The sequence below is a fragment of the Phoenix dactylifera genome, chromosome 4, assembly GCF_009389715.1.
Source record: "Phoenix dactylifera cultivar Barhee BC4 chromosome 4, palm_55x_up_171113_PBpolish2nd_filt_p, whole genome shotgun sequence".
Classification (NCBI taxonomy): Eukaryota; Viridiplantae; Streptophyta; class Magnoliopsida; order Arecales; family Arecaceae; genus Phoenix; species Phoenix dactylifera.
The window spans coordinates 21,175,639-21,191,375 of NC_052395.1; the positions used below are offsets into that span (position 1 = coordinate 21,175,639).

At 36.9% G+C, this 15,737-nt stretch overlaps 2 protein-coding genes across 2 annotated transcripts; both read left to right on the forward strand.

The window, feature by feature from the left end:
* The first annotated feature begins 2,338 nt into the window (after positions 1 to 2,338).
* LOC103708142 (protein CASPARIAN STRIP INTEGRITY FACTOR 1-like) lies at positions 2,339 to 4,024 on the forward strand. Its single transcript, XM_008792926.4, has 3 exons — positions 2,339 to 2,531; positions 3,274 to 3,329; positions 3,607 to 4,024. Exons 1-3 carry the CDS (start codon positions 2,456 to 2,458, stop codon positions 3,745 to 3,747), a joined length of 273 nt encoding a protein of 90 aa, XP_008791148.1. The 5' UTR covers positions 2,339 to 2,455; the 3' UTR covers positions 3,748 to 4,024.
* Positions 4,025 to 13,751: 9,727 nt separating this feature from the next.
* On the forward strand, positions 13,752 to 14,914 carry LOC103708145 (abscisic acid and environmental stress-inducible protein TAS14). Its single transcript, XM_008792928.4, has 2 exons — positions 13,752 to 14,072; positions 14,528 to 14,914. The coding sequence occupies exons 1-2, from the start codon at positions 13,851 to 13,853 to the stop codon at positions 14,717 to 14,719; spliced, it is 414 nt and encodes a 137-aa protein (XP_008791150.2). The 5' UTR covers positions 13,752 to 13,850; the 3' UTR covers positions 14,720 to 14,914.
* The last annotated feature ends 823 nt before the right edge of the window (positions 14,915 to 15,737 follow it).

Here is a 15,737-nt window from a genome sequence, read left to right on the forward strand (position 1 = left end):
CCTATGAGACCTAGACTTTGTCTCTAGAGTAATCATGAAACCATGATATAGACCTAAGGCTAATCCACAGGTCGGTTTTAGAACAACTCGAAGAGGAAAAAAAATTATGTGTGAGATATGTCCGGTTGGTCATAAAGGTTCACTAGTTCAAAGCTTGCCTACCATGCTAACCTGATTAACTTTGACATGTTATCGCTAAGTAAAGGTTCAAGTCCACATGACACTTTTATGTATGCATAAGTTTTTCTATTTTGGCAAAGACTCTTTATAATTTTGAAAATGGTGGAGGATTTTGGAAATTTTCAAAATTATATATCTATATATGTATATATATGTTTTGGGTGTTAGTTTTTCTGAAGGAAGAAGGTGAAAAGATGTGATCCTAGAAAGGTAGTTAAGGTGAAAAGATGTGACCCTAAAAAGGTAGTTGAAGATGAAAAGAGATGACTCTTTGAACAGACACAAATGATGGCTGTCTGAAAAGTGGTGACTATTCAAACAAGTATTGTGACTGTTTGAAGGGATACAAAGAACACTATAAAAGAGTCTTTCTACTGCAGAAAAATGAAGACAACACATTCATTCTTTCCTTCTCAAATTTTCTCTCTTTTTAGTCTTGCCATTATAGCCAAACTCTTAGAGTTTTTAGGTTTGATATTGGTAATGCAAAACGCTATCAAATAAACAGATTTTTCTAGACTCCATTATATTCTGAAGATAAATTTGCTGTTTTCTTTTGCACACAAGTGGTGGCGGCAAATATTGTCTTAAGAAAAACGACGTTGTAACATGCCTTGAAGCGTTTTTCTTTCTTACTTTTTCATTCTCTGGTTCCTACATTGCATCTACACCCTGTAACAAGTATTTTGCACATTGGAAGTCTCATTCACATATCGACGAAATTATAACCTGATTTATACGCCAACTCCTGTTTTGTGATATGCATGCTAGGCCTTGAATGGGTGCATATAATAATAAAAGCAAATTTAATAAATTTAATAAAAAATAAAGCAAATTTAGTTGCAAACCTTTAGATGGGTTGAAGGAGATCGATCCGAAAACAAGAGCATGATGTGCATTCGAGTTGCGACCAGTGCTATCGAGACCAACTACAACGTGAAGTCTCTTGTCACATCTCAGCATTCAGCATATCGACTTTCCGCTTCCAGAAAAATGCATAAAATCTTAAGTCAGTCTTTTCGGTACGTTGATTCGGTGAGCTGCACCTTGTCGTTCCTTTGGGTTGTTAGGTCATTCTTTTAAGGCTGTCAGAGTCGGCCACGCTCAAATGTCATGTTTGAGTGTCAAGTGTGCAAGAATCAACTGGCTGGGTGGTTAGGGAATTCTATTAAGGCAATCAGTATGTCATTTTTGAGTGTCAAGTGTGCAAGGATCATCGCTAATTTTTACAATTATTATTATTATTTTTTTGCCTATCCTCTTGGTGATCGTATGCATGTATAATGTGATGCCTAAAAATTTATTAAAAAAAAGGAGCCTTGTTTTAGCAGGCATTATGTATGCATGTATAATGATAACGATGGTGATAACGGTAATGATAAAGATGTTGGCGATGGACATATTATATATAAAAAAAATTTATAGTCTTTAAAATTAAAACAAATTGATAATAGTAAATATAGCATATTCAAATGCATGTCCCGCTGAAAATTTTTGTATATGTGTTGATAGTAGCCATGCATTGGGGCGCTATTAAGGTAGCAATGGTACTCAAGGAAAAAGGAGGCAGGGATAAGGTTATCACTTCAGAAGAAAATAATATTCTTTATTTCAAGTTCTGTGTTCAACCAAATTTTGAGCAATTCTTTTTTTGAGCAATCCATCGCCACTGAACTTCAGATCTATGCAAACTTCTCAGTCCATTTCTCCTACTCTGCAACTATAAAGCAATGCAAACTTCTGGCAGCATCTGCTGACTGGATTCTTCTCCTTTGATCCAAGATGGCATATCTTTCGATAAACAACAAAACATGACATCTGGGAAGTGCTCCACTGAGATGTAGTGTATGTTGTCATTAACATATGGATGATCTTTTTTTTGCTTCCATTGATAATGTATATTAATCTGGGATGGTCTCATGCAGAGGACCACCAAGGTAATAAAGGTTCATTTTGTTGAGGGGGCACCAAGACTACACCCACAGGCAGAGGACCACCTGTCAAATGACCTAATCTTCTAGGTGTAATCAAGCATCCCACTAAGACTATTGACTATACACTCAGATGCCATCAAGATAGTGCTTCCTGTTCCTTTTTATTTCCGAATTAAACAATCATAAAAACTAGTTAGACCTGTACTGCCTCTTATAAAGAACTGCCCATCCAATTCTCATCGCTAGGACACTCACCCCTAGTCCATTTTGTTGAGCAATCATCCTTTTTCCTCTATGCTCTTTGAAACAGAGGAAGGAACATAGAGGCAAGTCTTCTGAGAATGGGTTTGATGGCACTTAGGAAAGCCACTCTCCTCTTCATCATCTCAGCATCACTTGTATCGTTCTCGCTTGCAGGTTGTTCTTGTGATGCTATTATCAATGTTTGCTTCAGTAGCTAAAGGGCAGTGCAGATGTTTCACTCTTTTATTACTTTGTTTTTAGTTGCTGCAATTCTTGGATATATTTACATAATTCTATTCGTCCGCCAAACTGCATGAATGGAAGGCTAATTCTAAACCTTGTGGAACTAATTTTTGAGTGCCATGAGTGTTTTAACAGTATTTTCAGCCATTTCAAAAGATAGAGAAATGAAATATATATATCTTGGTGGCAGTCAAAACTCTAATTATGTTTTTTTTTAAAAAAAAATTCTAAATATGTCCATTGCATGGGTTGTCTAGAAGATTGGAACACTTAACTATAGTAAGACTTGTGCTGTAGACACTTTTTTTTTCACAGATTACGCAAATATTCATGCTTTGATCAGCACACTTGAAATACTAACTTCTTGTTTTGTTCATAATTAGACTATTCTCTATCATTACTTAAATGATGCCATAGCAGGCTTTGAAATAGGCACTTCTAAGATGTAGAATGCCTTGAGATTACCCCTCTTAATTTTTATATATTAAATAAATAAAATATGTTTTAACTTTTATATATTTGATGGTTATTCTTATTGCATTCATTTTACTATCCTTGAAAATGTCAATACGTTCTCCAGAAAGCTTCTATATTTGCATATCATAGTACATAAAGATCTCCACATAAATACTTTTGAGCTCTTTCCTAATTCTTTGGGACATTGATTTTGCAGGCAGGCAAAAAAAATTAATGGATGAATCCACTGCACAAGTAGGAGATGTGGCTAAGGTGTTGTATAGAGTTCCTAGGGATCAATTGCTTTTTGACTGGGCTTCTTCGCTTCTAATAAATACACTAGATTGTTAATTATCAGGTCCATTCTTAATTCATTCATCAAGACATTAATGAAGTCTAAAAGATCCTGAGAAAATTATCACTTTCTTCTCCTAATTTCAATCAATAGATATCAACAAAACATTTATTACACCTTTTACTTTTTAAAATCTTTTTCAAAAAAAAAAAAAAACAAGATACTTCGTTAAATAACCTAAACAACTCATTGCAGGATGCACCCAAAGAGGCTTTGGACAGTGAAGAAGCCATTGTTGTTCATCCCAGGATTCTCACTGTTAAGACAAATGACTATGGGAGATACGATCCTGCTCCAGCTCTTAGAAAGCCTCCTTTCAAGCTCATACCAAACTGATGTGACGATCTCCATACATAATATTAAGATATAGCTAACTGAGTGCTTCAAGCTTCATCGCTAGACTTATTACATGAGATAGTCACCACCATGAATACTACTGTGATATAGATGTGCAGTGGTGTATAAGCAAGGGAAGAAATTTTACTAACTTTATGTAACATATACCTACGTATGGTGGTTCAACCTTAGACATTTTATCCTTGTATGTGTAATATTATGTATGCCAAACATATAAATATATATAAGGGATTTTGCTTTAGTGTTTTTATTTTCTTTATAGTTCTTCCTTTGAATACTAAATTGCAGCCCTATCTAAACAAAAATATTATGGAGATGGGTTTTTATGAGAGAGAGGGATTATACTATGGTAGAACTTTCAGAATGGGAGATATTTCTGCTGTCCATGGTGCAGCAAAAGCCTTCTCTCCCAATAACAAGTCTTGTACATTTCCGAGGCAAATATATAGTCCATGTGGCCTAGATAACAGGACTTATATCATTACATGAAATATACCACACCTCTCACGTATCTGAAATCATGCAGTAGGCCAAAATTTGGCTTTATTAAAAAAGACTAAATATATAATTATATTAACACCTAATCAACTGGTTTGTTTCACTTTGTATGAACTATGAATTCAATGGTTGCAAATGATAAAGGCGAATAGTATTGCAACAAATTTTCTAAGATTGAGGACTCGTTTTGATCGCAGGAAGATTTTTTTCTTCTCTTGCCCCAGATGCACAGCATGATTTGTCGCGCCCTAGATCCAAAGTATGACATGGCCGTACCACCGAGGGGTACAACTCACGATAACATGAAGCCAACATTACATTTAGCTATCAAATACATATCAAATATAATAAAATAAATAGGAATCTAATTTTATTATTAATTAAATAAGAATCAATATTTGTTTAGAGCGTCTAAATCCAAACTTAAATACTAAACACATAATCTTTACGATTTAGAAAATTACTAATTATAAATTCATAATCAACAGAAGAGCTAAAGTTATGCTTTGCTATATACATTGCCAAGCTTGCTAGCACGAACTCCAAGCTTGGACCATCCTTCGTTTCGATCGACCTTTTTGTCTAGAGAGAGAAAAAGAAATATAAAGGTATATAAGCGACACAGCTCATAAAGTAAACTTTTCACTATTTTATCGGATCAAGCATAAGTTTTTTCATGTCAATGTATCATTTAAGAAAACTAATAGATATTCCAAAATAAGCATTTTATAATACGATATAATAAAACAAGTCATAAGCAAATCATACATGCATAAATCATTCATATTTCATAAACATAGCTCTAAGTTTATTTTTCAAAAAATGCAACAATCGTTCTGCTGCCATTTAGCCATATCATAGTTCAAATTATTGCTCACAGATATTCGCGCTATGGTCACTTTATACCCGTGATAGGGCCAGTATTCGTAATCGAAATATATTCATATTTGTATGCCAACTTTATACTCGTCAGCGGAGCCAATATTCGTATGGATGCTAGCTTCGGATGTCAATTTTTTCAATTCAAGGGATCATATATAGCTATCTAAGAGCTTTTAGAAAACTTATATATTTTTCTTAAAACATACATATAAATAGATTAAAATATACTAAATGACATGATATTTTATAATAAAGCTATTTTTATTAAAACATTCATAGAACTATTTTTTATGATAAAGCACGATTTTCATAACACATATGCTGATCCATAATTTTAAAAAAAGCATAATATTTCCACAAGAAGATTTTATGAACGGAAGATATGATCATAAAGAGTGCAAGATCTACTTACAAGTTCAAAAACTAGTAAGTAGTATAAGATTTACTTACAGATTTTGAAAGTTAGTAAAGAGTATAAGATTAATTTACTTACAAGTTTGAAAGTTAGTAAGGAGTATAAGGTTTACTTACAAGTTTGAACATTAATAAGGAGTATAAGACTTACTTATTTCTTTCGTCTTAGACTGTTAAACTTCACTAGGCTATTCGGTTAACCCTATAAAAATATTAAAAGCAAAAAATAATTTCTATTTGATAATTTTAATCGAATTAAAATAATAAGAAACAAGGACGAAAGTTTGATGATTTCGAGTGGGTCACGCATGAGCAATTCGATCAATAAATCATAAAGCATGGACTCGATCAAGACCAAGATTAATCAGCATGGTTTATCAATGAAAGTTTCAGGAATATTCAACAGGGTTGGGGCGATCGGTCTAGTAGGCAGCTCGGGCACGAGGGCGGAACCAGATCCTTTTATAGGAGTCAACTCAGGTTTGTAGATCAGATCGACATGAATGATACTAGGTTCCTTAGATCTTCTAGAGAGAGAAAGTAGAGAGAGGAGAGAGAAATTAGAGAGAAGAGTAGAGAGAAGAGAGAGGAAATAAGAGAGAGAAAGAGGGAAGGTTCTCTCTCTCCTCCTCCTCTTCTTCTTCTCTTCTTTTCTTTTTTCTTTCATTCTTGGTAAAACAGAGGAAGAAGGAGGCTGCTGGTGGTTATGGACTTAGTGGTTTGACGAGATGGCGGCCGGAGGTGAAGACATGAGGCAGAGGGCGGCCAGTAGCGGTGGCATGCTCAGAAGAAGAGAGTCGAAACAAGGCACCCTATTTCGGATCCAATCCTAGCGATTTGCCAGTTAAAACCAAAGCAAAGTCTGCTAGATCGCTAGGAAAACGAGGGAAGCAAGACGAGGAACATTTACCTTGGTCCGGCAAAGCCTCCGGCGGCTCTTTCCATAAGAAATTGAGGAAGAAAGCTCGAAGAGAGGGCTTGGAATTGGTTGCTATTCTTGATGATTCCGGTGAAGAAAATCCAAGGAGGAGGAAAGTTAAAAGGGCGAAGTCCCCAAGTTCTAGATGAACTCGGAATGCTTTGGGAATGCTCGATTTTCACCGAAATAAGCACACTGGCCTTGGGCCTGGCAGGCCAGCCCAGAGGCCCAAGCCCTCACATTCTTTCCTTAAAAGAGTTTCCTCTTCAAAACTTAACGTTTCTTAATTCTTAAACAAATGGAGGTACTTAATCTTTGATCTAATATTCCATCATGCTTTTGCTGCGCAACTCTGATCTAGACTCTAGAACAATTTGTATTAACTCTAACTTCCTCATCTAAGTGATAAAATTCTTAAACAAAACATCTATAAGGATAACTTTCTTAAAAGAGATGACAATACCTAAAAGTTGATTCAATTCTCCAGATATGCATTTCAAAGAGGTAGAAACTTAGAAGATACTAAGAAATAGAAGAATCAAATTATACATGAATATTTATAGAGTTATCTAGAATGATACCTATCACTGCTTGATCACTTGCACTAGCATCCTGCTGGGTCAAAGTGAACACCCGCGCATTTTCTTTTTGTTTCTAATTGGCTAGTTGAAAAAGATATTGATGACTACGCTTCAACAATTATATCATTGGTATGACACAAAATTACAATGATGGTGAATGTAACAACCCATCTACCCAGCAAATAACTGAATCCTCGTCAAGCTAATAGTTAGAATCTATTCAAATCTAATCACAAGCCCCATGATCAGCCTATGATTAGCTCCAATGGATTCATGCTACAGTGTCCCCTAGTCGACATAGGTTATAGGTCAGATCTGCTCTGATACTATTTGTAACAACCCAAACCTCCAAAAAATGGCTAGTCGGAAGGTTTTATTTGGATTTTTTGATCTTATATAAATATCTAGGATCTATCCAGCAAATAATTAATATAAAACTAAACATACACTGCGCATATTTTCACAGTAATATATATATATATATATATATATATATATATATATATATATATATATATATATATATATATATATATATATATATATATATATTAATGGCGTGGAACCACACTTCCGCATGGAGAAAAAGCGGAAGGGATCAATTGCTTCTCTGGAAATGAATTCTTTACCAGAAGCTGTCATGTAAAAAATCTAATACTAGAAAAATACAAATACCTATAAAAGCACCAATTTATATGAAAACGGCTCTACCGAAAACCGCAACGGAACCCAACCTTCTCTTAACGGAGAAGGGAGAAAGAAAGGGCCCACACATAAGAGCGCCTGTGGGACTTACCCGTTCGGGAAACCACCCGCCGCTCTACCTTCCGGCCTTCTGTCTCTCGCTGGGAGCCATGGCGACATTCTCGTGGGCGTCCTTCTGGTTCCGCACCGGCTGATGAAACTCCTTTATAAGAGCCCAGAGGTTGAGGTTGTGGCGATGGATTGGATTCTGAGGCACCATGGTGTTGGGCTTGGATCGATTCTATTGCTTCTCTTCTCTAAATCCTCTTCGCGGTTAGTTTTTTTTCGAAGCTTTCTATCTATATATCTCCTATCGAAATTCATTCAAGAAACTTAAATTTTCAGGGAAAAAGAAAGGATTAGCAAAAAGAGTTGATCTTGTTCTGAAAATATTGTTATATTTTTTATAACGTAAATAAATATCCTTTTAATATTTTGCATTATTCTTTTATCGACTTTTTTTGCTGGCTGTCATCAAAAAAAAAAAAAAACATTGATTAATGATTGCTGGCTCTACCAGTTGCTTGCGCTGTCTCGATTTTGTTAGCAATTCTCATTTGATGTAATTGTAATATTTTGTGCCATTTTAATATCTAGATTCCCTTTCTACTTAAGATCTCATTTGATATTTTGATGTAATATTTTGTGCCAGTTCTTGTTCTGTTCATTCTTTTGATACTATACGTGAAATTTGGCGATTGCCTTCTTTTGTGGCACTCTGGTCCAGAATCAATAGCTCACCAAATTTGTTAAAGCTATGAGATAGTTTGTTATGGCATAAATAATAACATAGTAAACTGGACCAGAATTTTCCATGTTCTTCTTGAAGTTCTTTTTTTTCCTGGTACTGATGTTCGTCTTGGAGTTTGATGAGAATTTTTTTCCCAACCTCTTTTTACATTGTGGAGGCATACATGATTTTGGTTATTTTGGACAGAGATTCTGTTTCTACAGATGTAGTCTGTGTTAAGATGATCTTTCTCATCAATTCTCTTTAGATGAATTGGTCCTTTTTGTTTTCTTTCTTTCATCCCCCCCCCCCCCCCCCCCCCCCCCCCCCCCCCCCTCTCTTCATCAAGATCAGGGGGAGGGGGGTGGAAATCGCCTTGTTGCCGTTTGAATTGAGTGAATTTCTGCACTTTTCTACCTGTGGTACCACTCCATGATTGTTTATTATTTGAGTCTGCATGAATATAACTTCTTTGGAGTTCTAGCTCCATGTATTAACCTTCATGTTGTTATGGTTGACTGATTTGCATCTAATGCATACAGGAACAGCTGGAGATTTAATGGAGTTTCTTCTCCAAGAATTGGTGCAAATGATGTTGGCTGTAAATATCAAGATTACTTGAAATTATGTGAGGTTCCTTTCACTCTGGAGGGTTTTAGTCGTTCTTTTTGTGGTTTCTAGTTTGAACATCAAGATTATGGGGGCCAACTGTTGTGTGGCTGCTCCAAGGGAGAAACCATTGTTTTCCTGTTACAAGATGAGTGGCAGTCATTCTGCTCATAGGAATGCTAGATGCTCCTCTGGATGGAGCTTTCTACGTGGCAACCGAACTCATATAATGGATGTTTTCAACAACCATTCGGAGTTTTCTCATCACAACAGTGGGAATATTGACTCAGAATTTAAGCATCGCGTAGAAACAGATCATGAAGGTCTTCTAGCTGGGAAGACACCGGTAGCAGCTTCTCAGGCACTCAGACAGCTGAACTCTCCTGATAAATTGAGCATTGGTTGTAGCTCCAAAGTGGCTTTCAAAGGTAAAATATTTGGACTGTGTTCTATATCATTCTTATCTTTGCTTGGTTATCCTTTCTCATAATATTTTCTAGATTATCAGATATTATAGCAGCCTATAATTCTTTTTTCACTGGTTGATTGATTCTAGAAATTATATCTTAATAATTAACCCAAGTTATATGCAAATATCCATTAAATATTCATAACTTATTGAAATATCTTATTAGTTCCTATTGCTTTGCCAATTTTATGGTTGGTCCATCTCCTATGCAAGTTATCTTTTGCATGCATGCACTTGTAAGCTGGTTGCACTACTTTTTATTTGTTCTATTCTCTATGTATAGCTCATCTTGTAACTCTAATCAACCATCAACAGCTGTGTAGCTTGTACATGGAAGAACTATGTTATACAAAAATGAACTGTATATGTCGAAATAATAGCTGGCAATGGCATGTTTATGGTGATGAAGATCTAAACTATAGTTTTTCTGCCTTTTGAGGTAGGGAAGCATCTCTTTTAATAATATTTGCTTACTGTATATTAGGGAAAACATTCTTGTGCTGAGAAGCTTCTATCTATAAAATTTTCTAATAGTTACATAATGTTTTACAATATGAAGAAATGCTGTTATATATAAAAATTTTACCCTAATTTAACAAAATAGCAGAGCGGCCTTTACCTTTAACTCATGAAAGAATTTACAAATCAGTAGATTCCAGAACTTAGAAGTGATTCTCACTGACACAGGTTGTGGCATGTAGTATGGATTTCTTCTAATCCATACAGCTCATGTCTAGAAAGAGACTGCACGAGTTCCACTTATAAATGTCAAATTATTTCTGGTCAGTTGTTCATGCTCGCCAAACTATGACATGATCCTCTTTATATGGTAAATACTATCATAATCTATCGTACCTAGGAAATTTTGAAGAGCATAGCTGGATAACTAATCATGTTTAATACTCTTCTTAACTTGTTTCTGTAGAATAATAAAGTTTCTGCTGCAACTTTAGTGGATAAATGTTTCATGTTAATGCGATCAATGCTGCATAGAGGGTATAATTTTTCATGCACTCTTTGCATAATTCCTCATCTAATATTCTTATTCCTGTAACAGATGGATCCATCAGAAGAAATTTACCCTTCAAGGTGAGCTGGAATAAAATGGAGACATTTATTAAATATTTCTATTCCTTCTTTGCTGTTAATTTTCATGATTGAAGCTCAATTAAGTTTGCTTTGATTTTTTAACATTGCATTCTTTTAACCTAGCATAGGAAAAAGACTCCAGTAGATCACAAGTAATTGCACCATGTATTGAGCCATCAATTTCTCCATCTACATCAGCTTCTAAAGCAGGCCCATCATCTTTGAAGCAAGCCAAACATCAAGTACGATATCAAGACATAACTCTGATAACATAGTTCCACCTGTCAAATCTTTAAATGAGGACAGCTCTCTTGAAGGAAGGCAGTCTTTTGTTCTTCCAGGCAATGACTTATCCAATGATGGATCCCAGGTTGGGTCTTTTGATGTTTGGCCTTCAGTTGATATCTCTGAATTGATGTCCTCTTCCCAAGGAGAGACATGTTCATTTGGAAGCGAACACTCAAGTTACCTCTGAATTGATATCTCAGCTTTCATCAACTTCCCTTTATTCTGATTCACAAATGTGCGGTGTATGCTCAAAGGTATTGAATGATAGATCTTTGTGGAGTAGCCAAAAACTGGTTCTGAACAAAGAAATATCTGCAGTGGCTATTCTGATCTGTGGGCATGTCTTCCATGCAAACTGCTTGGAAATTATAACGCATGCGACTGATAAGTTTGACCCGTCTTGTCCAGTCTGTATGAATGGTGAGAAATTTGTATTGAAACTAGTGGAGAGAACTAATTGGAAGGTAAGAAGCAGGATCTGGAGGAGCCAAGTTGCCAGCATTGATGTTGATGGTGATTTTGTTTTTGATGGCATGCAACGTGGTGCTAAAGGTCATTGGTTGCGAGCTAGCTCTAACATGAAGAGCTCCTTTAGAAGACCCTTCCTAAGGTGGTACGCCTCCACTAGTTCGCAACCTATAAGGTCAGAGTCAGAAAGGGAGCCTTCAAGGAAGAAAGCATTCCGGGTAGGACATAGGATGAGATCAAAGAGCAATGTTCTATAATGTAGGATGTGCCTTCCTTGCTTCTGGTTCATTGGTTATATATAAGTAGTATGAGAATTGATGGCATCTGTTTTAGGCCCTGCAATTATAATGTCTGTAGCTGTTATTTCTGGGACGTTCTGGTTTCTCTTACTTTTATTTTCAAGTGCATAGCTGGTGGTCAGAACGGTTCCCAAGCTTGCAATATTTTGTGAACTCAAAAGTAGGGTGGAAAATGTCCGAATAGTAATTCTTCATCTCTCTCAGGATATGCATTACTCTTGATCCTCAGTAAAGAGTCATCCATACAATACTAGGAATTGGCATTTAAAAAGAGATGGCCAGTGATGAAACCATGTTATTTACCTCCCAGTTTGTGATAGAATTCTTCATGGTACTTATGTAATTGTTTTCAGTTTCTTTCTGCCTTCCTCCTCTAAATTCCTAATCTCCAACTATCTAGTAATTGATTTTGCTATCGCTCTAACAATCAGGAGCAAAGTTACATTAAGAACTCCTGCAATGTTAATCTTTTGCATATTAAATATGATGCATGAAGTTTCATTATTTTGAGTCCTTTTGCTGCTTGAGGGATTTCCGAACCTGGAGATTTTTTGTGAGCGTTGTCGACAAAATGGTTAGAGAACTGTCAAGCGGTACCGGTTCTACTCAACCGTGCCGGAAGCCGGCTAAGCCAGATAGGACGGCTGCAGCATTCTACTTTGAAGCGTGATTGTTTGTCTCCTTTTTTTTTGGGGAGATTTGTTCAGTTTATCTCTACGGTAATACCGGGTCTTACCCGCAATGGGACAGAAACTTAACAAGGCCATCCATCTAGGTCTTTGGGAAAAAGAGGTCAATGAGTCGAGACCTCAAGACGTGATCCTCAATAAGTTGATCCCTCAGAAAGAGGGTTTATTAACAGTCCAGTTTCTGCGGGCGCCCAGGTCCAGAGGAGTTAATTCACTATTAAAGAGTCCAGTCTCATGGGAGCTGAGGCTTTTGTTTGTCCTTGTCACCTTGTTTCTTTTGTATTGTGTTTGCTGTCAGGCTTTTCATTTCATCGTCTCACGAAATGAAATGGTGGATAGTTCCCTTTTTTTTTCCAAAAAAAATCTATAATAATCCATCTTCTTTTATGACGCAATCCACCTAACAATTAGACAAATGTAGATTTATTGCATCATATAACAAGATTATGTCCTTGCAATTGTTTCATTATTTTTATTATTATGAAACATTATAGAGTGCAACCGCCTCAAGTTTAACTACCTCTCTCTCCTCCTCTCGTCATGCCAGAGACTATACCTAACTTGCTAATCCAGAATAAACAAACTAAATCACTATTGTTGCCCTCAAACCCAGCTAATACCGTTGAAAATAGATTAGAAATACGAGTATAGATATGTATCATATGCTACAATTTATATTCATCTTTATTTTAAATAAATGTGGATACAAATTGGATATTAATGCTACAGATAAATGCAGATATAAATAAAATGGTTGAACTTTGATTAAAGATATCATGCATTGCATGAGAAATAGATTAACTTAGCACATTTAATTATTAACAGTAATTTTTTTAAAGTCCTTGAGAGCTATATATGATTAAGTAGAACTAAAAATAGAACCAGATATTCTGGAATGGAGCAGTTTTTAGTCTGCTGTCAAGCTTCTTTTTATCTATTATCTGGTTTTCCATGTTTTTAGTCTGCAATTCTGGACCATCTTTTCTTCTCTTATTTTGATGTACTATTGCTTAGCCTATCAGGTTTCCATTCTCATCTCACGACTTCCTCAAGACCACTAGACACGTGGCCGACACGCCTACATCCATATCCGCAACTCCCACCGCCCTTCCTATTTTTGGTAGATCCACCGCCCTTCTTTAACGTATCCGATGCGCTGCGGACACCACTCTCTCACGCGTGTCACCTCGGTCCGCATGCCCCCACCCTACGTCGTCACGAGGCGCACACGTGTCTGCAGCTCGATCGCTCCCGCCATACCTATCCAACGATCTCCACCTCTATAAATCACCACTCCCTCCCCTCCTCCCTCTCCACTCAGAAGTCAGATCTTCTGCTTCCGAAAAAGAAAAGGTTGCAGTATTATTAGTTTTAGCGGTCGGTCACATACGAGAGAAAGAAAGATGGCGGAGATGAGGGACAAGTACGGCAAACCGATCCCGGAGCATCAAGGTTACGGTGGTGCGGGCACCGGCGGGACTTACGGCACCACCGGCACCACCACCACTCCGCATGGAGTGGTGCATGGACAAGGTGGCGGGCAGCAGCAGCAGGTGCACCTAGGGAAGGAGGAGCCCCACGGTGGACGGCACCACCGCTCCGGCAGCTCCAGCTCCAGCAGCTCGGTAAGCTTAATAATTAACTTTACCATATTGGTCTATAGATAGCTTTCATTTAAGCTGACAGTAAATAACAGATGCTACATAGGGGTGCAGTTCATAGATTTCCACTCTCCACTGCAAAGTGGAAACACGTTAACCGCCCTCCAATGCACACCGGCCTAAATCGTCACAATCTCAAAGTCCGTTATGTTTTGCGGGCAGGACGAAATAGTGGATCTAAATCGTAACACGCTTTTGGGAATTAATCTATCGTACGTAGTAGCGATTTTCCCATGTGAATACTCACCCTATCCCTGTCTTCCTACACACTGTCTTATATTCAAAATTTTGGAATTGTGAGGTTGTTTTTGTACTCTTCGTCTTCTTCCTCTCCTCCGTTCTTGCTATTTTATTCGAACGTGTTATTTATCTTGTTGTGTTTACTGATCTACTTGTCGAAAATATATGTGGGCATGCAGTCGGAGGATGACGGGCATGGCGGACGAAGGAAGAAGGGATTGAAGGAGAAGATAAAGGAGAAGATGCCGGGCGGCGGGCACAAGGAGGAGGAGCACGGGCAGACTGCTGAGGGCCAGCACGAGAAGAAGGGGATGATGGAGAAGATCAAGGAGAAGTTACCGGGACACCATTCGGAGGGCTCGCCGCACTAATGGTCCTTCGCTGTTGTCCAGGACCAGGAATAAGGAAGACACGTGCCAGTGCACGTGACATTCAGTAGTGTTTGTTCTGGTTGTGTGAGTTGTGATGGCGTTCGTGCGAGTCGAGTTGAGGTAGTATTATCTGTGTACCGTGTATGCTTGATATAATTAATAAAATACTTGCTTGCGTATTATCATAAAAATTAATTATGAAGCTCTCTCTCTACATTGCATTTACAGTTTGGATGTAGACCTCAGGTTAAATAATCCAAAGTTTTAGCAGCATGGGCTTTAAGGGGTGGTTGGTATGTAATATAGAGTTAATATGGATGGAGATGATATGATTATTATGTTTGATTGTATTTTACATCGGATGAAAAATGGGTTCGGGCCAGCCCGAGGCTTATCGGGCTGGCTAATCCCTGAGCTAGGTCCAAAAGAGTCGGTACCAAATTTGGATTTAAATGTTGTGGAGTCTATTTATTTTTGGGATCAAATTTGGATATGTCATTGACTCGGCCTGGGTTTGACCTAAGCTCGAACAAGGCTCGAACGGAGCCTGAAGGTCTAAATTGAAGTCCGAATTAGTTTATTCTCTGTATATTATTATTTAGAGAGAATAATGAGAAAATAAAGGATAAATTAAAATGAGTTTAGCCGAAAATAATATATTTTATATTATTTATTTGTGTTAAGGAGAGAGTTTAATTTTTAACTAGTTTATTTATTTGCTAAGTAATATTATGAAATACTAAATTTCAATCAGATTTGTGTTTGATCTATTTTTTGACCTAAATAGGTAATTCGGGCTGGCTCTATCCTAGGTTGAGGCTTGAATTGTTTAAAATTTTTCAGGCCTAATCCCGAGTCCTAAAAAATTCGGGTCGAGTTTTGAGTAGGAATATAGCTTGGCTTGACCCGACTCACTTCTAACCCTAATTATATTAATTCTATAGAATAGTAATTTTAAATTATTTTTATTTAATTATGAGGTTAGGTATCTAAGATTACTAAAAAGATAAAATTTAGA